Genomic DNA, 21,722 nt, shown 5'->3' on the forward strand with positions numbered 1-21,722 from the left:
GCAACCACCAACTGCCTTTTCTCCACCTCTTGCGCCCGCTGCATCTGCAGTCGTGTGTCACGCCAGCTAGTCCGCACCATGCCCCTTTGGCTTTGCTACTTCACCTATTATCACCTCATCCGACCATCGCCGAACTTTGATATGACCAGCTACATGCCCGGCCATTGTACAAACACAGCAAAGAAAATAGCATCACTGACAATGCCAGAATCTGTCTTCGCTTACTCTAGGCCAATGCGCTACCATCCTCAGCCTCCTCCTCCTCACTATCAACCTTCTCACCCTCTGCACCAACATCTCCTACTCTAGCTTTCATCTCCTCCCTCTGTCTTTCCTTGACTTTTTTCGGCTTCTTCGCGCTTACCGGCCCATCTGCACTCCTATCCTTCCACTGTTTCAAAGTATCTCCGAGTCAGCTTTCATTCGCACCGATATTTCTACTTACATCACCATCCCTGTTCACCAAAGGAGCCGCACTCACCATGCCGCCGTAGCGATAGTACGGAAACTCTTTCTTGAGACCTTTTGCGTCTTCCACGCCCCCAGAGACCGCCTTCCAGCATGCTCCAGGACATACGAAATGCCATTTCTCCGTCGAGTCGATTTGGCACCGTACTAGCACCGGCCTCGGCGTAGAACAGAGCGTACACGATTTTGCCATTTGTGCAAAGATGGTTTCAGCTTACGTATAAAGGAAAAATATTGAAAAGAATGAGGTATGAGAGAATGTTGGTTGCTAATTACTAGAGCAGCATCTTTGTGGTGGTCGAGCTAGCTGATGGTAACAAGAGGTCATGACATCATGTCTTTAGTCGTACCTTCTTTTTCAGCAACACCATCATCTACACCCTTCTTTTGCAAACATATTGTAACGTGTGAAAGGCCATCTTGCCATTACGATGCCAAGTTCGACGTCATGACCAAAAAATGGATACCTGGGATTATGACCGCATATCCTCGCACCAAACGAACTAAAATAATCACTCGAAACAGGAGGCTCATTTGTTTATCCCCGTATTCTTTGACGCGTGTCAGTTCCAGCGCTCCTACCTTTACTCAAACCTAAATTCTAGAATATTTCTCTAGACGCATTCTCTTCGCATCAAAATATACATCTCTTGGTCAACTGAAATACCCTGATAAACAAACGACCAATATTAGAACAAAGCTGCCGTTTGCAACCAGCCGCATTCACCACAACGCGATTACAATTAATATTTGTTTATATCTAAGATTATTAGAATCTTACCTACAGACTAATGTGCTATTCTGAACGGGTATAATAGTCTCGCGCCATGAGTCTTACTATGGAGAAGACGAGCTACCTTTACCTTTACTTCCGCGACGTTAGTAGTAGACGAGTGGAAGAGTTTCAACCTTAAAAGGTGTATTGGATGATTGAAAATCTATAAAGTCGGATAATTTCTCCACTCTTTAGGAAGCGCCCTACTCTTACACTGTAGTTCAGGCGATACCTATCTCGCCTAGAGTTACTCACAACTCTGTGCACCAGCACACTATGAGAAAAAACTATTGCCCTCCAATACCAGTGTGTAGTGGCACCTTCTTAATGTTACCCTACCTTGGTGAGTGTAGACTTTATCTGAGTAATTTGGTTGACTAAAACACATGTGGGAACAATCAACTTAACTACTCCAAGAAGTCATTTTCGACTTGACCGATCTTCTTGCTACTTTGATTTTACATCCATTGAATGGATCGAATTAGCCAAGAAGCAATTAAATGAATTGACGGATTAATTGTTCTCAAGCCTGATTCAAGTGAAAAAAACATATGGGTGATGATTACACTCTAAAGGTCGGAATTCAAAATCACAAATAATAAATCTGAAAGATAGAAGAAGAATTCTAGTTGCTTTAGCTACACCGGATGTCCACTGCCCTTGTCAGCTGAGTTGGCTAACCCGGCTGCGCCAGATGCCCAAACTAGCTGAGCTGAATCAATAGGCATCTTGAGTAAGTATGTACTAGAAATCCATATATGCTTATATCATCACTGCTTTGGTAGGATGCCAGGTCAAATGAACCACGCCCCGAATTCATCATCCCCTTCTAACGCAGACCTTCATGGGCCACAATTTCCAACTGTGCCTGCTCTTACGTTCCTACAGTGCCATGCAGATAACTCCATCCTGCTACTCACAACATTTCAATCTAATTTCCATTTTCAATTTTCGAACGTTTCAAATTTCAATCTTCAGTAGGTTTTAAATCTCCTACCTTTGGAGTAAATAAGTTAATCGTCGTCCCCTCCTCACCCACAAAACACATATGGAAATCGTCATATCCTCTTCCTCATCACCCCGCAAAAAAACCGCAACNCCCCCCCCCCCCTTTTCCTTTTGAAGAGAGGAGAAGAAGAAAAAAATACTTGGCAACATTTCCCTTACCTAACCCACTGCCATCAGCCGCCTCCCCCCCTTTAAGTGCATTCTAGACTCACGCACCGGGGCTACAAAAACTAGGCGCCAACCCTGCCTTCGGCCCGCACCGCTAGGCGAACGTGTGCGTGGATGGAAGGGCGATGGACCCACTTGCATCTGCTGTGCCTTTCACTCCCGAGCCAGCCGCTGCAAGTCGACGTTTTGGGGATTATCTATGCTTGGTGTGGCGCAGTGGATAGACTGCGAGTCGTGGGTCGAGTTGAGGTGGATCAGACGATGCTTTGGTAGCATTCGAATTTCTCCTTTTCTCCTTTTCTTCTTTCTCTTTCTCTGGGTGGTGATGAAGGGGCAAACGAGATAGGGGTTTTGTACGAGTACTCATACGCGATAGGGGAGGGCCAAGGGTCAGGGGGGACTTGGGGGTATTTTGGTTGGTGTTTTTTTTGGTGGCAAGGCTGAATGATTTGCGTTGGTTGGGGGGGAGGTGCTGCGTATGCGCTGAGGTAATCTTTTTGAAACAGACCATGAGTCAGCGCCGAGGATCTTGGACCGGGGCTTTTACGGTGAGTACTGTATACGGAGACTGTATACGGAGAGTGCGGAGAGTAGTGTGTTGCCTTATTCGTCTGGCGCGTAGTTTACTAGCTGGGACTACATGGTTAGAAAGGTAATGTACTAGATATACTGGGGAAGGTTTGTCTTGCGTAGTACTACAGCGCTAAATATGTTGATTAAGCATTTAGAAGAGCATATCGCGTTACTTGCGAATGCATTCCAGATACATTGTGCTAGTTCAATAGATGTACATGGGTAGTTGCTTGGATCTGCTTGGATCTGCTCGGATCTTTTGGAATCTTACTACCGTGCCCAACGCGTCGTGTGCTTCACAGTGCCAATTCCCAATAAAGTCAGTCACTCAGTGTTGATCACAATCACGGATCCGGATGGATAGCCGTATTCGTAAGTCAGCTCACAAATCGGAAAAGTGCAAAACAAGGAAAATCGATGTTGAATGCTATCTCTGCAGATGGAATTGTCGAATGCTACAGTACAGTTCTAATTATCTAACTACACATTATCCTTCCCACATTCACACCGCCTATACTCTCCGCTTTCCACAATCCACCTGATCTACTATCTAGTAAGGGACAGCAGCAGGGGAGGAACTAGGGCAGGGGGTCGCCTGGGAAGCAGGATAGGAAGTAGGTGTCTGGCTGGCTTGGGCACCGGCTCCGTAAGCACCACCGTTGTTGTCTCCAGCATCGTCGCCGTCCTTGTCACCATCAGCATCGCCATTGTTATCACCATCAGCATCACCGTCCTTGTCGCCATTAGCATCGCCGTCCTTGTCGCCATTAGCATCGCCGTCCTTGTCGCCATTAGCATCGCCGTCCTTGTCGCCATTAGCATCGCCGTCCTTGTCGCCATCATCGTTGTTGTCGCCATCGTCGTTGTTGTCTCCATCGTCGTTGTCTCCATCGTCGTTGTTGTCGCCATCGTCGTTGTTGTCACCGTCATCGTTGTCTCCATTATCACCACCATTGTTGCCTCCATTAGCACCACCGTTGTTGCCTCCGTTAGCACCGCCATTGTTGCCTCCGTTAGCACTGGGGGTAACATCCTGGCAAAGAAGAGCCTGGCCCGCAATTGGGAGCACACAGCATTTAGCTTGCTGACCCGTAGCCGCGCATCCGCTGATGTGCTGATCCGTGCTAGTGGGAGTGGTGGACGCTAGAATAATCAATTAGTGTCGTGCGGTTAAAGCCAGGTGATGATAGTGAGGAGAGAGACTTACGAGCTTTGCAGTTCAAGGCAGCGGCACCAAGGACGTCAGTGGCACAGCATTGAGCGTTGCTGTATAGTCCAGGAGGGCAGACTCCAGAAGAGGCTCCAGAAGAGTAACCGGTGAGGGGAGCGGCAGTGGCGCCGATAGCGAAGGCGAGGATAGTATAACGCATGTTGGTTTGTTTGAAAAGTTAAAGTTTTTTAGACAAGGTCTTGAGCGAGTGTGATTAAAACGAAGGTAAGATGCTGGAGTTGTTGATTGATAGTGGTGATGGTTCAACTGGTAGTGCAGGTTGTGGTCTCCTTTTATACCTTTCATCATCTGGAGTACTCGTGTTCCTTTCCGGTGCACTGATCAGGCCACGCGGTCTCTCTGGCCGCCTTTTCCAAGTTTTGATTACGTCTTTTTTTCGTCCATGGAACATTGTATGTGCACCGTACGTTGTCTGGATGCAACATGGCGGGCGCAGCTTCAACTTCACAAGGGCCACCCTTGCGCGTCTCCTTGCTCCAGAGCTTGCGCAGAACAACCCAGAGATGTTGGGATCGCAAATACGCTATTGGTAAGCTCCCAATATCACGTGTAAGGAGACGATGATCGTCGCGTATCCTACTGGGCTGTGGAGTTCTCGACTCTTGATCCAGCTGTAGAATAGTCATTGGTGTCTCCTTGTGTCATACAACTTTTAGACATGAAACATGTATATCCCCACCCGAAATTCAGCTTTCGGGATACACTGTACTGCTTGAGCCTGTTCTGGGGCAACACGGACACGAGGCTTGAGCTGTCTTTGTGGACTATGTAACCATCTCTGCGAGCACTTGTCGTCAGTAGCGCCTTGTCAGCACCGGAGAGAAGAAGGTCCGGGAAATGTTTAAAGCCGGACAGGCATTAAAGAGACAGCAAAGTGAAATATCGAATTGGGGGATTGCACCCACGAATCAGCCATCAGCAGCCCGAAGTTACTTTGCACGTCGGCTGGTCGCACCAGATACGGTCGGGGAACGCGACCAAGCGATCTCGACTGAGGAACCAATCTGAGAACACCCAAAACGACCGGGTAGTATGGGAGCAACCCTGTCAGGAACCGTTATGCGTGCAGTTGCCAAGCGCATGCTCCGTAGTCTACTGTGTTTATACGCCGCTAGTAAGGGGTAACCCAGACTGGGGTAGCGAGTAAGAGCTATGCTCTAAAGAGTGTAGCTTCACCGTTGAGATTGTTTAGAACGGTCTGGTATTTCTTTGTATTAAGTTGGGGATAGAGTCATCCGGAAAAGAGCCTGATCATCATTTTAGCGTCTCTACAACACAACCCTTTTGCCTATGAGCACAGTAAGTTGCTGAGCCTCGCCAAGGTCTAATGACCGTAGCACCTCGGATAAGAGCGACCTGAGATACAGGAAACGTACTATAATGTTTTCACTGTTCTTGATGTCGATAAACATGGCCGTTGCACACCGCCACCGCATTGATATCACTGCGTGCATTGGCGATATACATGTCACTCAGTAAATGGGTGATCTGCAGCCGGGACAGCCGGTTAGTGTGGCTCTGCCGTGGTGACAGCAAGAATGTGACAGCGTACATTCTGAGGTGATCGATTGGTAAGTAGATCAAAGCAATGCAGGGTATACAGCATCTTTCAAGCCCTGCTGGCATGGGAATCGAGGATACCTCAATGTCGATCGCGACCTGGAGGCGGCTGTCAAAAGTTTCAGCCGACAGGGCTAAAAGCCGTTGCCGACAGGGGATTTATGGTACTACTGTAAGCAGTACCAACATTACAAAACTCGATCTCCTCCTTTCTCTCTTTTATTCTTTTTATAAGAGTCTTCTGGATACTAGAAATAATACTGAGTATTTTTATATATTCCCAGAAGTTACATCATACATATCAATTCTCGTTGAGGTGTAGTTGGGGCTTCTTCGCTTTGAGTAAAGAATGTTGGGTCAACAGTGATAACGCTAGCAAGAACTTCTAGCCGCTACTTCCGTATAGGCTGAAACTTTTGACAGCCACCTCTTTCCTGAAATTACATTGCGGGGAAAAGCATGGCAGTGCCGGGTGAGATGATTCTCACTTGATTAGCGCCTTGGGACCGTATGCAAGGACCTTGCTTAGCTCAATCGTATGCTTTCCTGGCCTGGACTCCTAAGGTTTAATTGCACCTTCACCATCGCGTACATGATGCAGATTGGATTGGGTTATTTTGAGTAATTAGGGGCTTGCTGCTGGGGATTATACAGGCGTTATTGCTTTGTGCTGTTACTGTATTATTTGCAAGGGGCTATTCAGACGCTCAGAAGAAATTTCAGCCCCCTCAGATCATTGTGATCTTCGGTTGCTCCGCAATCTACTGACCAGGGCACCAGCTACCAGCAGTCCCACCAACACTCCACTCTGCGCCGGAGCAAACATAGCAGACCGTACGATAACCAAGGTACCCACAATCACAAATGTGACCGGAAGAATGGTAGTTGGCCGGTAAGGTCGCTCAAGTTGTGGCTCTCGACGGCGGAGTATAAGGAGTCCGACCACAGTACTGACATAGAAAACCCATTCAGCCATGCCAACGAACGTTAGAAGTTCCCGAAAACTACCTGTCAGTATGTATACTAGTGTTACCACAAGGGCCAACGCGTTGGCATATCTGTGGTTTATATTAGCAGACCTTAGCGTAGAATAAATCACCAGGAAATCTTACATTGGAGCATCGAATTTGGGTAATGAAGTGCCATCTCCGTCAGCTCTTTGCTTCAGCGGCATACCCCTTTGGCTGAAGAATGCCGGAAGGTAATGGCGCTGTGATGCAGCCATGGTTAATCTGCCCACTGAGAACACGTTGCTGGTGATCGATCCGGCACAGGAAACAGCAACGAGGAGAGTGATAATGATGCCAGCAGGTTTTCCAAAAAGAGACGTTCCAGCGGCGACTGCAACTGCGTTGTTGCTGCTCAGCTTGTCCCAAGGCACGAGGATGTAGTATGCGATATTGACCAACTCAAAGGAAGTAAGAACTACGATCATTGCAGCTTTGATTGCCTTTGGGAGGGCACGGCCTGGGTCACGAATTTCGCTCGCCACGATATTGGCCTAAAGGCGTCGTCAGCCAGTCAAACGGGTGTACAGCTTGTACGGACTTACATTGTCCCATCCGTCATACGCCCACAACCCACCGTAAATAGCTGCACAATAATGACCATAGCGATCCCAGGTGCCCATAGACAGCCAGTCAATAATCTGACCGTCCGATGTAGTTGGTCTTGGTTGAAACCAATTCTTTGAGTACCAGTCGCTAGAACCAGAAAGATGAGATTCGGAGTTCACCAAGTGGGCAATAACTGCAATCAATCCGCCGAGAACTATCAAGCTGACTGTTGATAGCTTGAAGACTGTAAAGGATTCGCTCAATCTCATCGTAAATTTGGTGTTGATGGAGTTGAGCAACACCATCGCGACAAAAACAATGACAGCAATAAGCTTGAGTAATCCGGTATCCGGCGAACTGTCTGAGCTGGTTGTAACTGAACCAACAGACTCGGCGACAACGATGCTTTGAATGGCCATAGAGGATGGCTTCACGCCCAGGATATACACCCAAGCCATAAGGAACGCCGCGGTGTCTCCATAAACATGGCGCAAATATTCCTGCATGCCGCCATTGAGCGGTAGAGCAGCACCTAGTTCTGCGAAAGATGCAGCTCCTGCCCATGAGAGCAGCCCGCCAAGTACCCAGACCAGAAGAGCAGCACCTGGAGAAGGTACGTTGCTGTCAACTTGTGCCGGTGACGCGAATATGCCTGAACCTATTTGCAGAGTAACAAGGACAGCAAATGCGTGGCGTGTAGTGAGCTGTTTGGGCAGCTGGGTCACTCGTGGGGCGGATGGAGTTTCATCTTGTTGTACAAGTAACGGGTCAGATTCAGTAGCGTTGGGCTTGGGCGGCTCTTCTCCAGAATGATCAATACTGTGTGTGTCGTCCATTGCGAAATGTCCAGTCGCTGAAGAGATAGAGGTGGCTTGGAGATAGAGCCCACCCTGCGTCACCTAATACTGGTTTTTGATCAAGGTTCACGGCCGTTCTTGCAACCAATCTTTAGTCATTTCCGATTGGCCCCGCACGCTAGCGAAAGATCTATCGTGACCTTTCTCATCTAGCATAGCTCCTTACTAGGTTTCTTGGGCAGCTGACTGCTTCTTTCCTTGTAATGTGCAAACTGGTACTCGGCTGACATCTCCTTTTCCTGAGTGAGCATAGAAAAATAGCTGCGTTGATTCGTCAACTAGGGGTACTTTTCGTGCCCTAGATTTAGAAGCAACGCTAAACCTGTTTTGGAAATAGCTTGGTGAGACGGAACGTCAATCATTTCTATGACAAAGGCTGTGAAGGCCATGGCTATATGGAAGAATTGCATGATAGGTGAATAAGGTTCAGGTATCGGTAGGTTCTGACATCTTGAACATGGTGGTCTGTTCCATTGCCCCGCCCTCTCCCCAATTGTTGAATAGCGTACAATGTATATCGACGAACGCGATAGGGTGGGGCGACATTATACCCTTGAGCCGTTCAGCATAGGAAGAGGCCAAAGGGGCTTGACCAAATTACACCAAGCTGAGTAGCAATATCAGAGTTGTACTCCCAACAGCAGAAAGCGGACTAAGATACCAACAGCACTTGGCAGAAGTGGGGGTGGTATTTTACAGACATTGTAGTTGTGCCATTACTCCAAATTTTGTAACACACTATTGCCGATATCGTAATGTCTTCTCTTGGAGGTAGTTCAGTCTATAGGACGTGGCTATCATTGTGGCAGCTCGCCACTTCTGGTTTAACTTATAGTGAATCATCTTTATGAACGTGGCGGTGTGAGCCACAAATCTGCAATGTCAAATTCAGAGTCTGCGCTACTACGTACGGCATAACAAGAAAACAGCCTATTCTACCTTTGACATGAAACTACATAGTAAACTGACCATGACACCTGCTTTGGCTCGAAAATTCATGGCCGCAAAATGTATCTCGACGGTCGTTGCGCAGAACACTGGAGCTGTGGCTGTGGTGGCTGAAAAGCTCGGTCCTCCTCTCTCGAGTGCCTGCCCAGATGCCCTGACACCCCTCTTCGCTTCCTCGCCAACACCAGGTACGTCAACACCACGCCCGCGCCCAACTCCCACCGCGCACTCACAAACTTACACTCCTCAGACACACATCCACCCACCCGATATGGACGCAAATCAGAATGACGAGCTTTACCCCATCGCCGTGCTCATCGATGAGCTCAAGCATGACGACGTTATTCTCCGCCTGAATGCAATTCATCGCTTAAACACGATTGCACTCGCTCTGGGTGCTGAGCGAACACGTGAGGAGTTGATACCATTTCTAGATGGTGAGAAACCCGTTGAGTGACCCTGGATGCGCTGCAAGTGACTAACACGTGCCCGTAGAGTCCGTTGAAGACGAAGACGAGGTTCTCACAGCATTGAGCGAGGAGCTGGGAAAGTTTGTCGAATATGTGGGAGGCCCAGAACACGCACATGTGCTTCTCTCACCACTCGAAAACCTTGCAGCTATAGAGGAGCCCCTTGTCCGGGAGAAGGTGCGCGCACTCGTTTCTAACAGCCTGGGGTACAGCTAACGCGCACAGGCTGTCGAGTCCCTTAACAAGATCTGCGAGGAGCTCTCGCAGCAGCAGATTGAAGAAAACTTCATTCCTCTTGTCCTGCGCCTATCGAAAGCCGATTGGTTCACCTCCAAAATCTCCGCCACAGGTCTCTACCAGACCCCCTACTCCCGCGCCACACCCCCGTCACAAGAGGCCCTTAGGCAACACTACGGTCAGCTAGTACATGATGATACTCCCATGGTACGAAGGCAGGCAGCGAACAACCTGGCCAAGTTCATCAAGGCCATGCCGCCGTCTATTGTCATCGATGAGATGATCCCGCTTTTTCAGCACCTTGCCGCAGACGACCAGGACAGTGTTAGGCTGTTGACTGTTGACATCCTCATTGCCATAGCCGAAGCAGTACCCAAGGAGCAACAGTCGAGCCATGGGGTTTTGTTGACTGCGCTGCGCAGTTTGTTCGAGGACAAGAGCTGGAGGGTGCGGTACATGGTGGCAGACCGATTCGAGAAGGTGCGTTTCAGATGGGAATCAGGAAAGGCATGCGCTAACGATATTAGATCGCAAAAGCAGTGGATGAGGAGGTCGTCAATCGAGACCTTGTGCCAGCATTCGTTAAGCTCCTCAAGGACACTGAGGCGGAGGTCCGTAGCGCGATTGCTGGTCAGATTCCAGGTAGGTTGTCACGAAGCGATATTGTATGACCAAGGCTGAACATGGTAGGATTCTGCGCACTCCTTGAGCGTGAGACCCTCCTACACGAGGTCATGCCCAGCATAGAGGAGCTGGTCTCCGATCAATCGCAGCATGTCCGCGCCGCGCTTGGCACTCAGATTAGTGGGCTGGCACCTATTCTTGGAAAAGAGGAGTAAGTTGGGCACTGACGCGTGACCACGTGCTGCAGTTCTGACTCTGACTAGGACCATCTCACATCTCCTCCCCATGTTCCTGCAGATGCTCAAGGACGAGTTCCCCGACGTGCGACTGAACATCATCTCCAAGCTCGAATCTGTCAACAACGTCATCGGCATTGAGCTTCTCTCGCAGTCTCTCCTTCCAGCCATCGTACAACTTGCCGAAGACAAGCAATGGCGCGTGCGTCTTGCTATCATCGAATACGTTCCCCTGCTTGCGTCCCAACTCGGTGTGCAGTTCTTCGACGAGAAGCTTAGCAGTTTGTGCATGAGCTGGCTTGGAGATACTGTCTTCTCGATCCGTGAGGCATCGACTCAGAATCTGAAGAAGCTCACCGAGGTTTTTGGCGTAGAGTGGGCCAACGACGCCATTGTTCCCAAGGTCATGGCCATGGGACAACACCCCAACTACCTGTACCGTATGACGACGTGCTTTGCAGTGTCGACTCTTGCACCTGCCCTCAGCCTTGACGTTATTGAACAATCCATTATCCCCATGATGGACAAGCTTGTCAATGACGACATTCCCAACATCCGGTTCAATGTGGCCAAGTCGTATGGTCAACTGATCAACACACTCAAACAGCTTCCAGAACAGGGTACGGTGATTGCTCTTGAAAAGGCAGGAACACCGGGTCAGGGATGTCAAAAGGCAACGGACGTCATCACGAAGAGCATTTTGCCCAACCTAGAGAAGCTACAGCAAGATGATGATGTGGACGTGCGATACTTTGCGACGACGGCAGCCCAAAGCTTCACCGAGGCAATGCAGACTTAGAGGGTCCAATTGCGTCCGTGTTGTTGAGCGCGGAAAATGACATGATGATTAGCATGTATGGGTAATGACGTAGAGTGCGAGAGAGAGAGAGAGTTTGGAGAGGAGCAATGTATGACGAATCCCTCGAGGTTTTGGTTGGAAGCTGTACCCAAACTCGGTGGGCTAGTGTTTGGTTCATGAGCATGACCACAAGATAACCCCTGTTAGATTTACCACGGGCAAGTTTATTTTCAAATGCATTACTTTGGCGTTAATGAAGTGCTCACATGGCAAGATGTTGGGCAAGTGCAGTTGATAATGAATTTTATTGCCCGCCGAGTGTTGCGAGACTAAGTACAGGAATCATGTTACTTTGTGGGACTGCAGGACACTTATAGGGCACCAGCATCCTTGAGCAGGGTGTTGAGCTCGCCCTTCTTGGCCTGCAAATCGCTATTTCCACCAATGTGCTGCTGGGCGATGAAGATGTTGGGAACGGTCCTCTGACCAGTGATGTCGGCGAGCACAGACTGGATTGCTGAGCCGTCATCTGTGGAAACAGGGTTAGTTGTCGTTCTGTTGTATCAATAAAAAAGGGTATATGTACGTACCGACTTGGTCGAGCTCGATGGCGTAGAACTTTGCGCCGCTGGCGCTCAGCAGCTGCTTGGCCTGGTTACAGTATGGGCAGTAGGACTTTGAGAAGACGGCGACGGGGTTCTCGTCGATGATGGACTGGACCTTGGTCTTTGTGGCAGACATGGTTGTGGGTGAGGGGGCGCGCGTGAAGAAGTGGCGCAGGAACGAAATTTTGGCGGTTGTAGGGTCTGGTTATGTGTATAAGTGGTTTGTATGATGAAGTTTGTGTAGAAGGAAGACGTACTCAAGTAGCCAGAGGCGTTGTGGAGATTGGCAAGAGGAAGGGTATGTGCAATGGATCTGTTTGAAGTGTAGATGTGCTATGTACGTCCAAGTGGATTAGTGATGCGCCCCCGCCGAATAGACAGCTTGACAGTGGATGATGCAATCGCTCGTCCAGATTCGCCGCCAATTAGCGTCGGAGATGGACCGGCGATTGATTACCAAAGCAGATAGCAGAGGCCCGTGCGCCTAGCCATTGCCGTCGTCATGGCGCATAGGGCTGAGGCTACGCGGACAAAGGGCCAAGGCCTGACTAAGGGACTTGGAGCTTTTGGACGTTTGACCAAGGAAAGAATAAGCAGTAGAATGGGTAGTACCGTCTTGCTTGGGATAGATGGAAAAACAGTAGTAAGAGGTGCACCGGGTTTCGCAATTTCCGCATTCCGACGCGAGATTGAGCATTCCGAAGCTTCCTAGTACGCTTGCTCCTGCCCGTAACAACCGTCGAACCATCTTTCGCCATCCAGGCATTCAGGCACCAACCCAACAATCTCCCTTAACCACCACACACACCCATCATCGCCTCTCTTATGCGTACTTGCGACCGCGCGCTACCATGACGTCTTCAGCGTCTGGCTCTATTGCCTTCTTCATCCTTTCACTACTCTCCATATGCGGTCTTGTCCTCCTGCTACTACGCTACTATCTCCCACTTCGCACCACTCCCGCATACGTCGTCTTACCCGTATTCCTAGCGATAGCTCTTCCAGCCAGCATCGTTGTCCTGCTTCCCATCGATCTTGCAAGCAGCGCCGGACTCGATACAACTGACGGCGCAAGGGGGATATGGCTAAATGACACGGTTGTGTACAAGACATGGCGCGTCATCTACTGGCTCACATTCGCCCTCACATGGGCTATACTGCCTATGCTCGGCGAATATTGCGACAGCGGATACAGGGAGCCCAAAGCCAGGCTGCAGTATGCGCTTCGAAGCAACGGACGATACTGGCTCATCCTGCTGGCATGCAGCGTCGTCGGCTCCGTCTACCTGATATGGTGGAACGGCTTCGAGGCCGACACATTCAAGAGTTTGGTTATGGCGCTTGCCTATACTTGGGGTCTTATTCTAGGCATCTACCTCATGGGCCACGGGCTTGTCGCGTTCCCGCGGAGTTTGTTTCGGTACGCGAGCGTTAGCGAACGATTAAAGAGAATACAGGGCCAGGCACCCAAAGTCCATGAAAGACTGACCGAGGCGTTGGAGAAGCTGGACCAGTACGAATTCCAGGTTGTACAACTCAAACAGAGGAAGAATGGTATTCCAAAGGAATTTCAAGAATGGATTGACGAGATAGCGGAGAGAAGTAGTCTACCAGAAAGCCGGGCGGGTGTCCTTGGACGTGGAAATACGACAACGATTCCACCAGTCATCACGGAGCGATATCTTGCAGAGCTGACGAGGAAACTGAAGCGCGCGCGACACGCGAAATGCCGCTTTGAGAACGAATGGGATCACATTGTACGGAAAGCCGTCCGCACACAAGCTATCCTCGACTCCAAGGCCAGCAAACATCTCGAATTCAAGGGTGCAGCCAGATTGTCTCATACAGGCCTGTTTGAACGCTTTACGCTCCTCACTCCCTTCACGCGGTACCACCTCCACGTCCATATCATTCCTGCATTGACATACATATCATGGGCTACGACAATTCTAGCCTCCATCTCCATTGTCTGGTCAGAATGCGTTCGCGAAGCTCAGGATTTTGGTGGCCCCAAACTTTCCATTATCGGTTGGACAGTCGTCCATCGTCATGATAGCGGTCGCTCATCTGTTGGTTTCAACAGCCAGGTTATTGCTGCCGCTTGGCTATGCTACATGTGTATTTGCGCCTTCTACAGTCTCACTGAGGTCAAGATTTGGGGCAACAGAGCGCTTGTACGACGCAATACCTACCAGGAAAGTGCGACATGGTATGGTCTCCAGGTTGCGAAGTTGACCGTTCCTCTGAGCTACAACTTCTTGACGATGACGGACAAGAATATCTGGAAGGGCACCATGTTCTACAAATTCCTCGGTCGCCTCATCGTCTTGACTCCGCTCGGTGAAGGTTTCAGCGCTTTCTTTCCTATTTTTATCCTCGTCCCGGTCTTTGCAACAGCGTTTGGTCTCTATGGCAAAGTGAAGAACATCTGCGGCTTTGGTGATCTTTTGGACGATGAAGAAGACGGAGCAGCAGGTGCTCACGCAGGCACTGGTTCTTGGCGTGAAGGCCGCGCGTTGATCGCACGTGAAGTCCAGGGCGCCAGCGGAAATGTCTTGGGTCTCTCTCAACGCACAACATTGCCGCCAAATGAGCGTTACACAGACAGTCCAACACCCGCATCATCAAGTCGTACTGCTTCCGCGGTAGCTACCAATGGTTCAAGCAGTATCACGCGATCTTCAGGAATCCGATCTGAGCAAAGGCGACCCTTGCTAGAAGACGATGAAGGTGAAGGAAACTTTTTCGAGAATTTTGCCTCCAGGGTCAAGAACACATTCGAAACTAATGACTTTTCCTTCACCCGGCCCAAGTGGCTTGGTGGCGAAGACGAAGTTGACGCCGGACGCAGTCGAAGACAGGCAGAGAGAGGTGAGAGTGATCGTGCAAACGGGTTTCTGAGTCTGTTTGGTGGGAGGTCTGAGGAAGGGAGATTGAGATTGTAATTTTAGGTCCTAAATGGGTAATGGCGTTTGTTAAAGGACTTAGATTTTAGATATTATTCGGATAGGTTGGACTTGGGAACCATGCATAGCGACGGGCGAGGTACTACCACTACTACTTTGTAATATCAGGGAGTAAGTATTCTTGGGAACCACGTTATCTTTGGCACTTTTTTTTTATTGATTTTACAGGTTGATGCCAGCGATGTCGACCATGAGCTAGTTTTACTGTTTCAATTTCACTCTACCTAAAGTTTTTGGTCTTAGTTCTATGCTTGTGCATGCTGAGACTTAGGGTTGTGATAGCGCCTCGACTTAGGTCTGGGGTGAATGTCACAACGGGGAAACCAACATCCACCACTGACGTCTTCCTTCGCCTTAGGCCAGAGATCATTTCCCGCGCTACTTTCCCGGTGTCTCCTCAACCTTCGCCCAGAATAATTTAGGTGATGCCCAGGCGCTAGACATCGTATTTCGGTTCAGGGACCGGTCTTATTATGTTAAATACACCATTCTTTATCTAACCCCATGAGTGGTGTACGTAAAATCATATAAGTAAGAAAACTTCCCAGCCGCAATCAAATCAATTGCTCAAACCCTCTACCCCATCCATAACCATGAAGTCCGTCCTCGCCGCCCTCCTCATGTCAGCATCCCTCGCATTCGCACAAGTGCCCAACTCGCCATCCAGAAACCCGTACTGTGGCCGATCCAGACCAATGTACTATTACAATCTACCCAGTGACGGCACGCCGAACTGCAACCAATGCAGGGATTTGAATAATTATCCGCGGTTCTTCAATTTCTTCCAGTGCAAGACTCCCGGAACGATGCCGCATGTGGATTACTTTACTTGTGACAGCAAGAATGGGCTTTGTATTACTTATGTGAGTTTCGTCTTGATTTCGCTTTTTTGGTACTGGGGATGAATGACGGGGAAATGTGGGATTGCAGGATGTTGGCTAATAAGTTGTAGTATCAGTGTTGTCGATAGACGGATGGTAGGCATGGGGCCGGGGCGGTTGCTGCAAAACTACCTGTATGTTTGGGTGGTTTCTTTCGAGGTACGTATATTCTGAGAGTCTTTCTCACATGGAGGTCTCCTGATGGATACTAATAGTTGCTTTTAGATATCTAGAGTCATTGGTGGCGAAACGAGGTTAAGCTGAGAAATTGCAAATGACGTGGGAATGTATTATATAGTGGGCTGCCCCTTCTACTACGGTCAGTGTGGGTGAGGCCGAGGCGTCGGCTCAAGGACGTTCGCCCTAATTTTGGGGTCGGAGAATGTTGCACCACTGAAACTAAAAGAAAGTTTAATATTGTACATTAAGCAAGAAGCAAGGTATATTTGTGTTGTAGCCATTCGGAGTTCCTAGGGATACAACGGTCTCGACAGATCAGTACTCACAAAGGGCTTAGAACTCTACCAGTAATATTACTAAATAGGTATGGTAATACAGAGTGAAGACTGAATATCTCTCCAGTGTCACGAGCAAGCGACAGTCACTGGTTGATGTCACCTGTCTTACTAGCAGCCACCGCTCTACGCAATGATGTTAGGTTTCAATTATGAAGAGCAAATACTGCTGATCCACTATGTCACAAGATGTTCAAGGTACACAGTTGCTTAAGATGTGAGGACCAACAATCTTTTGGTATCAGCACAGCGTATGAAACACTTTGCACCAGTTGAAAGGGTTCGACTCGCCCTTATTCACCACAAACAACGCCAGAGTGTCGGACGCTCACGTTTCGAAACAATGTACATGCATAGAGCGGTTGGATTTCATCTTCATGAAAGAAATGTCTATATACTGTTTACAAGCAAGCGAGCTGTACATGAACACCAGAAACTCACATCGACATTATCCTCAAAGTATTTATGGAAGAGTTCACTTTCAGATTTTTCTCATCAACCCAAACACACTTTGCATTCAAACAGCATCCCGATTCATCACATTTCAGCAACACCTTTGCTACAAAAAAACGAAACTACCATCCAAACCAAGCACAATGTTTCCCACTATTACCAAAGCACTTGGCATTGACACCTCCAAGACTTACATGCAGATTCAGAATACCATTACCAACATGGATCAAATGCCTGACGGACACGACATCCGCAGCTACTCATCTTCGTCCCGTGAAGAGCTTCTCTCAGCCGGCGCAGTCAATATCTTCAATGGTCATGGCGAAAATTCCATCGCTACGGTGCCCAAATTAGCCTTGGTTGTTGTCTCTTCCACATTTCGCAAATACTTGACGGCAGATCCCGATGCAGAATTCATCAAGATCACCGAGGAATCACTCGATGAAAACGCTGTTGCTAAGCTCATGGAATGGGTCAACACTATCATTAGCATCTCCAATGGGCGTTTGCAAATTGAGCTTACTCATGCATCCAAAGATGATGAGGCTATTGCAACCATTCACATGCGTCATGCGGCACAGTACCTAGGTATGGAAAAGTATGTTGAACACCTCGTAACCCAATACAAGAGCCACATTCACGTGCGTATTCCTACGCTTAAGGAGGGCGAGATAATCGAGCGCTTTGCCAGGCAAGGCCAGGATGACATGCTTGAGGCGTTGGCTGCGCGACTGGAATATCTGCGTCGTACAGGTAGATCCAATGCAGGCATGTTTGAGTATGGAAAGTTTCTAAAGGAAAACCCAAAGGTCACGAAGGCGATTAAGGAGAATAGGCGTATTGCTTACTCAAAGTACTGCTTCTCTTGCCGATGGAACGAGAAGAATTCTCTTTGCGGTCTCTGGTGATTTGGAGTAGAGGGGCGATAGATCTAGATTTATTTCAGTTCACGCAAAATAGATATCGTGTTTTTTGTTCTTCTTAATAGTTTTGGAATCTGAATTATGTTGTTGAGACGAGAAGTGACTAAGAAGTAACGGCATTGATATTATAACAGCCAAGGTTGCATACATCAAACTCTCCTTTCTGTGAAACGGTCATAATGCTGCTGGGAAGAGTGACAAGATGACTATTCATGCCTTCTGACCATTACTGGGAAATTGCCATTGCCCTTTCCGCCTTTCCCAGTTGAGTCATCATCTCGAAGAATTTGAAGACATTGCGCAGTTCATCTAAGCAACTATTGACCTAGGCCAAATACAAAACTATCCCGCGCCTCTCGACACATATCCGAATACTGCCCATAAGACGGCAAGTCCACCATTCTTGGGTCGTCCACGATAGCTCGATCTCGTATATAATTAAATATCCTGCAGGACATATAAAACGAAGGGAATCTCCTCCGATAATTGGCCCCATGATCTAAGAGCCACTTTACTATTGCATGGTCGTGGCGAAAGATTGCTACATCCAGCGCTGTCACAGGTTCATCCCAGTAGCCTTTGTATGGCCAGCTCACGCTTTCGTTAACATCGTACTTGCCAGTGTCGTAAACCGCTCGCGTGGCTTCGAGTCCGGCCCGAACAGCGATGTGCAAGGGATGCCGTCGTGAAGTTCTATGTGCGTTGGCACAGTCAGCTTTGCGAAATACGAAGTAAATTAGATCATACTCCGCGGAGTTGCAAATCGCACACATAGTGTTCTGGGTCAATACCCACGCCGGTGAAGTTGGAATGCGGAAGAGATATCTGAGCATTCTGACATTGGAGGTTTTGACTACCAGACGGACAAAGGCGTCAAAATCTCTGGGCTTAAGTCCACCAAATTTGCGGCGTATCAGCTTTGTGACCATGAGAAACATATCGTCTCTACTGTACGTAATCGATTTTCCAATTGCTTTATAAATACAAAAGTTTGCCAATGGATTGTTGAACAAAGTATCCCGATGCGCTTCTGTGATTTGAGAACTCTGGAGGTATTTGATCAGTTTCTTGAGTATTCGGAGGTTCCCGAGCTTGATCGCATTGAGCAGGGGGCTTCCAAAAACTTCGTGCTTCAACGAATCAGGAAGCAGCTCCTGAACCAGCGAACGCACACGACTGGCGCAATCAACGGCAATAGCAGCTGTAATTTTGAAGTGAATGTCGAAGCTCCCATTGAGTACCCTGAGCCATGACTCGTTTGGTCGTTTGATAAGGTTCGATGTAGACACATCTATGAAGAGAGCGTTCAGGACAGTATCATTTCCGAGCATACAACAAATGCTCTGACAGATCTGGGCAACGATCTCTTTCGATTCGTATGTATTGTTCGACCGAGGAAGGCCATATCGATCTGTAGAGTCTAGCGGCTGTGCCATGTAGTTAAACATATGCATGATAGCATTAGGTAGGGAGGGATCGAAGCTTCCGGAGTTCGCAACCTTGGCCTGTAGAAAGCGCGGCGTGAGATGGAGAATTAGAGTATAACTTCCTGGAGTCTGCGAAGAAATCAAGGGTTGATCTTCCTCGTCCGGAAGTGAGTGAGCAGCACTGAAGAATGCACTTTGTGGCTGATTTTGAAGAATCTCTCGCTCAATCTCTTCCCGAAAGAGCTCTATAATAATCAGCCATGTTCAAGGGCGATTCGGAACAAACGTACTGCAAACTCCCCGTAGCTTCCATGACGAGGAAATGCCAGCACTGGATACAAGGTACTGACAGATCGCGACTTTTACCTCATCGGGTAGACCTTGGAAATCCATAATAGCGGTTCGAGTGATTCAAAGTTGGGCTGACAGTGGAAATTCCCTGTAATTCAAGGAAACGAGAGAACTTGTTTGGTGAAATCACTACTCGGTGCAGTCGGTGTTGGAAGGACCATATTTATCTTGTTATGAGAAACAACTCGAATTCGCCTGGGGAGATGGATCCTTCGCCTGACCGGTGTAGCGATGTGTTAAGTTTTAGGTGGGAACTGCAGGGTTTTATACAGTGCAGGAGCAAGCAAAAGAATTCGTAGTTTTGTTCCAGAATCCCCTAGTCGCCGCAGAACAAACATTGTGTGATAAATAATTGCTGGTTTGCTCGATTTCCTTCACTTGAAAGAATAGATGTGAGCTTCCGGTAGTCCTGTAGTGAAAATGAATGTGTAATGCAGAACATGGGAGCATGGCTGGCCGCAGGAATGATGCCGGACAGTGTATGTTTTGCCGAAAATGTACATCAAATGATGTTATCACGTGTGGCTTTACGCAGCAAACCGAATGTGTAGACAATTTACATGATTCTCTTCGGCATTGTATCGATTGCAATATGTCATACGTTGAGGCTAAGGTATGGCACGGGGTGCTTTGCTGTTAGTAGACAGCTATACGCAGTAAGTGTTGTTTCGAGCGTCCCGGAAAGTTGGGGGACGACAAGCTACCATTCAAACAAGAGTACTATTGCAGATTCTTATCTCAAGATACAAACAACCCCTCAAATACTCTCTCGGCTAATTACTACAAATTTGGTGGATGCGTGTCTCTCATAACATAAGAGTAAATGATGTTAGAATGCTAGGGAATCAAGCTAAATAACCTGCCATGATTGGCCCAGCGGATCCGTGCGTTGCTGACGTAACACAAGCTCATCCAAGTCCGTCTACACCTGCGCATCGCGACCTACGACCCCCACTTAAACACCGCGACAATGGCTTCTGGATACGGACTTGCTGGTGGTACGTATTAATTCCTTCTACTTGGATATATTTTGGACGTTTGGGAGGCAGCGAAAGGTTTCAAGGAGCGCAATGGCATCATGAAGAGTGGAACTGGAACGAATGCGAAGAGCGACGACGCCGACCACACAACGCGGATACCGGACCGACGTATGCCGATGGTTGGAGAGATGGTGGGAGATTGTCAAGGGTAGTAAGCGATTGTGGTCACCGCGCAGACCCGGGACCTGGACCATCACCCCGCGAGTACAACGGATTGAGATCTGGAGATGTTAGAGAGAGATGCACGGCACCTATACAAGCCACGGGACTACCATACACGCATACACCGCTAGGATTCACTCACTTATAATCCGCAAGCGAGACTATCAGACCCCCGGCACTTGCTCGCTCGCTCGCCGACCTACCTTGAAACCTCCCAGCGCCAGCCCACTACAGCTCCCCAATCTCCCACCTCTACTCTCTCCAAACACCGGCAACATCCAGACTAACAAACCTCCTCAATAGGCCCATCCCGCTGCTTCCCCTTCTGGCAAGAAGTCCTCGCGTGCTACACGACCAACACAACCGCCGAGGACAACTCCGGCAAGGCAAAATGCTCCCCCGTTCTTGAAGACTACTACGAGTGTCTTCACCACAAGAAGGAGGTCTGTGTTTCCCTTTTTCCCCTCTCACTCAACACACACACACACATATATATATATATATATACATATCACTCTCCAATACCAAGACTTACACATGTGTTAAACAGGCCGCACGCACTCTTGCCCTGCAAGCCGCCTACCGCAAGGCCGAAGCCAACATAACACGCGACGATGCACCTTCTGCGGGTGAGATAAGGCGCCTGGGTGTTTTGGATGCTCCACTTGAGGAGAAGAATCTTAAGCCGAGCAAGTGGTTTCCTCATAGGCAGATCAACTAGATGGGCGGCAGGTGGTGGAGAAGGACAGGAGAAACAATGATATAGGTGTGTGTATACATGGTAAAATTCCAGGTCCAGAAAGTATGAGGAATAGGAACGAGAACAAGGAAGTGATATGTCCAAGCGTGTTATGTGTGTTCGTGATGAGTTCTTTATTTCGTGGCTATG

General features: G+C 48.6%; 10 protein-coding genes across 10 annotated transcripts; 5 read left to right on the plus strand and 5 right to left on the minus strand.

The window, feature by feature from the left end:
- Window positions 1-304: 304 nt before the first annotated feature.
- COCMIDRAFT_62568 (uncharacterized protein) lies at window positions 305-661 on the minus strand (the record flags this gene model as incomplete). Its single annotated transcript, XM_007685929.1, has 2 exons — window positions 305-391; window positions 482-661. Coding segments are annotated over 2 exons (267 nt in total), but the record flags the coding sequence as incomplete, so codon positions are not given.
- A 2,881-nt stretch (window positions 662-3,542) lies between these two features.
- On the minus strand, window positions 3,543-4,362 carry COCMIDRAFT_84685 (uncharacterized protein; the record flags this gene model as incomplete). Its single annotated transcript, XM_007685930.1, has 3 exons — window positions 3,543-3,658; window positions 3,917-4,135; window positions 4,200-4,362. The coding sequence occupies 3 exons, from the start codon at window positions 4,360-4,362 to the stop codon at window positions 3,543-3,545; spliced, it is 498 nt and encodes a 165-aa protein (XP_007684120.1).
- A 2,154-nt stretch (window positions 4,363-6,516) lies between these two features.
- Window positions 6,517-8,175, minus strand: COCMIDRAFT_84824 (uncharacterized protein; the record flags this gene model as incomplete). Its single annotated transcript, XM_007685931.1, has 3 exons — window positions 6,517-6,841; window positions 6,896-7,284; window positions 7,336-8,175. 3 exons carry the CDS (start codon window positions 8,173-8,175, stop codon window positions 6,517-6,519), a joined length of 1,554 nt encoding a protein of 517 aa, XP_007684121.1.
- A 1,240-nt stretch (window positions 8,176-9,415) lies between these two features.
- COCMIDRAFT_33233 (uncharacterized protein) lies at window positions 9,416-11,510 on the plus strand (the record flags this gene model as incomplete). Its single annotated transcript, XM_007685891.1, has 6 exons — window positions 9,416-9,581; window positions 9,640-9,791; window positions 9,840-10,331; window positions 10,379-10,493; window positions 10,542-10,686; window positions 10,739-11,510. The coding sequence occupies 6 exons, from the start codon at window positions 9,416-9,418 to the stop codon at window positions 11,508-11,510; spliced, it is 1,842 nt and encodes a 613-aa protein (XP_007684081.1).
- Window positions 11,511-11,881: 371 nt separating this feature from the next.
- Window positions 11,882-12,873, minus strand: COCMIDRAFT_84672 (uncharacterized protein; the record flags this gene model as incomplete). Its single annotated transcript, XM_007685932.1, has 3 exons — window positions 11,882-12,039; window positions 12,101-12,316; window positions 12,831-12,873. 3 exons carry the CDS (start codon window positions 12,871-12,873, stop codon window positions 11,882-11,884), a joined length of 417 nt encoding a protein of 138 aa, XP_007684122.1.
- A 93-nt stretch (window positions 12,874-12,966) lies between these two features.
- COCMIDRAFT_84723 (uncharacterized protein) lies at window positions 12,967-15,060 on the plus strand (the record flags this gene model as incomplete). Its single annotated transcript, XM_007685933.1, has 1 exon — window positions 12,967-15,060. The coding sequence occupies one exon, from the start codon at window positions 12,967-12,969 to the stop codon at window positions 15,058-15,060; it is 2,094 nt and encodes a 697-aa protein (XP_007684123.1).
- Window positions 15,061-15,674: 614 nt separating this feature from the next.
- On the plus strand, window positions 15,675-16,329 carry COCMIDRAFT_22970 (uncharacterized protein; the record flags this gene model as incomplete). The annotated part of the gene is made up of 2 exons (XM_007685872.1): window positions 15,675-15,944; window positions 16,261-16,329. The coding sequence occupies 2 exons, from the start codon at window positions 15,675-15,677 to the stop codon at window positions 16,327-16,329; spliced, it is 339 nt and encodes a 112-aa protein (XP_007684062.1).
- A 744-nt stretch (window positions 16,330-17,073) lies between these two features.
- Window positions 17,074-17,838, plus strand: COCMIDRAFT_1849 (uncharacterized protein; the record flags this gene model as incomplete). The annotated part of the gene is made up of 1 exon (XM_007685859.1): window positions 17,074-17,838. One exon carries the CDS (start codon window positions 17,074-17,076, stop codon window positions 17,836-17,838), a length of 765 nt encoding a protein of 254 aa, XP_007684049.1.
- A 332-nt stretch (window positions 17,839-18,170) lies between these two features.
- COCMIDRAFT_49315 (uncharacterized protein) lies at window positions 18,171-18,968 on the minus strand (the record flags this gene model as incomplete). Its single annotated transcript, XM_007685898.2, has 1 exon — window positions 18,171-18,968. A coding segment is annotated over one exon (798 nt), but the record flags the coding sequence as incomplete, so codon positions are not given.
- A 1,633-nt stretch (window positions 18,969-20,601) lies between these two features.
- On the plus strand, window positions 20,602-21,554 carry COCMIDRAFT_84709 (uncharacterized protein; the record flags this gene model as incomplete). Its single annotated transcript, XM_007685934.1, has 3 exons — window positions 20,602-20,629; window positions 21,137-21,276; window positions 21,384-21,554. The coding sequence occupies 3 exons, from the start codon at window positions 20,602-20,604 to the stop codon at window positions 21,552-21,554; spliced, it is 339 nt and encodes a 112-aa protein (XP_007684124.1).
- Between the last annotated feature and the right edge of the window lie 168 nt (window positions 21,555-21,722).

This window comes from Bipolaris oryzae, assembly GCF_000523455.1.
Source record: "Bipolaris oryzae ATCC 44560 unplaced genomic scaffold scaffold_14, whole genome shotgun sequence".
In the NCBI taxonomy this organism is placed as follows: Eukaryota; Fungi; Ascomycota; class Dothideomycetes; order Pleosporales; family Pleosporaceae; genus Bipolaris; species Bipolaris oryzae.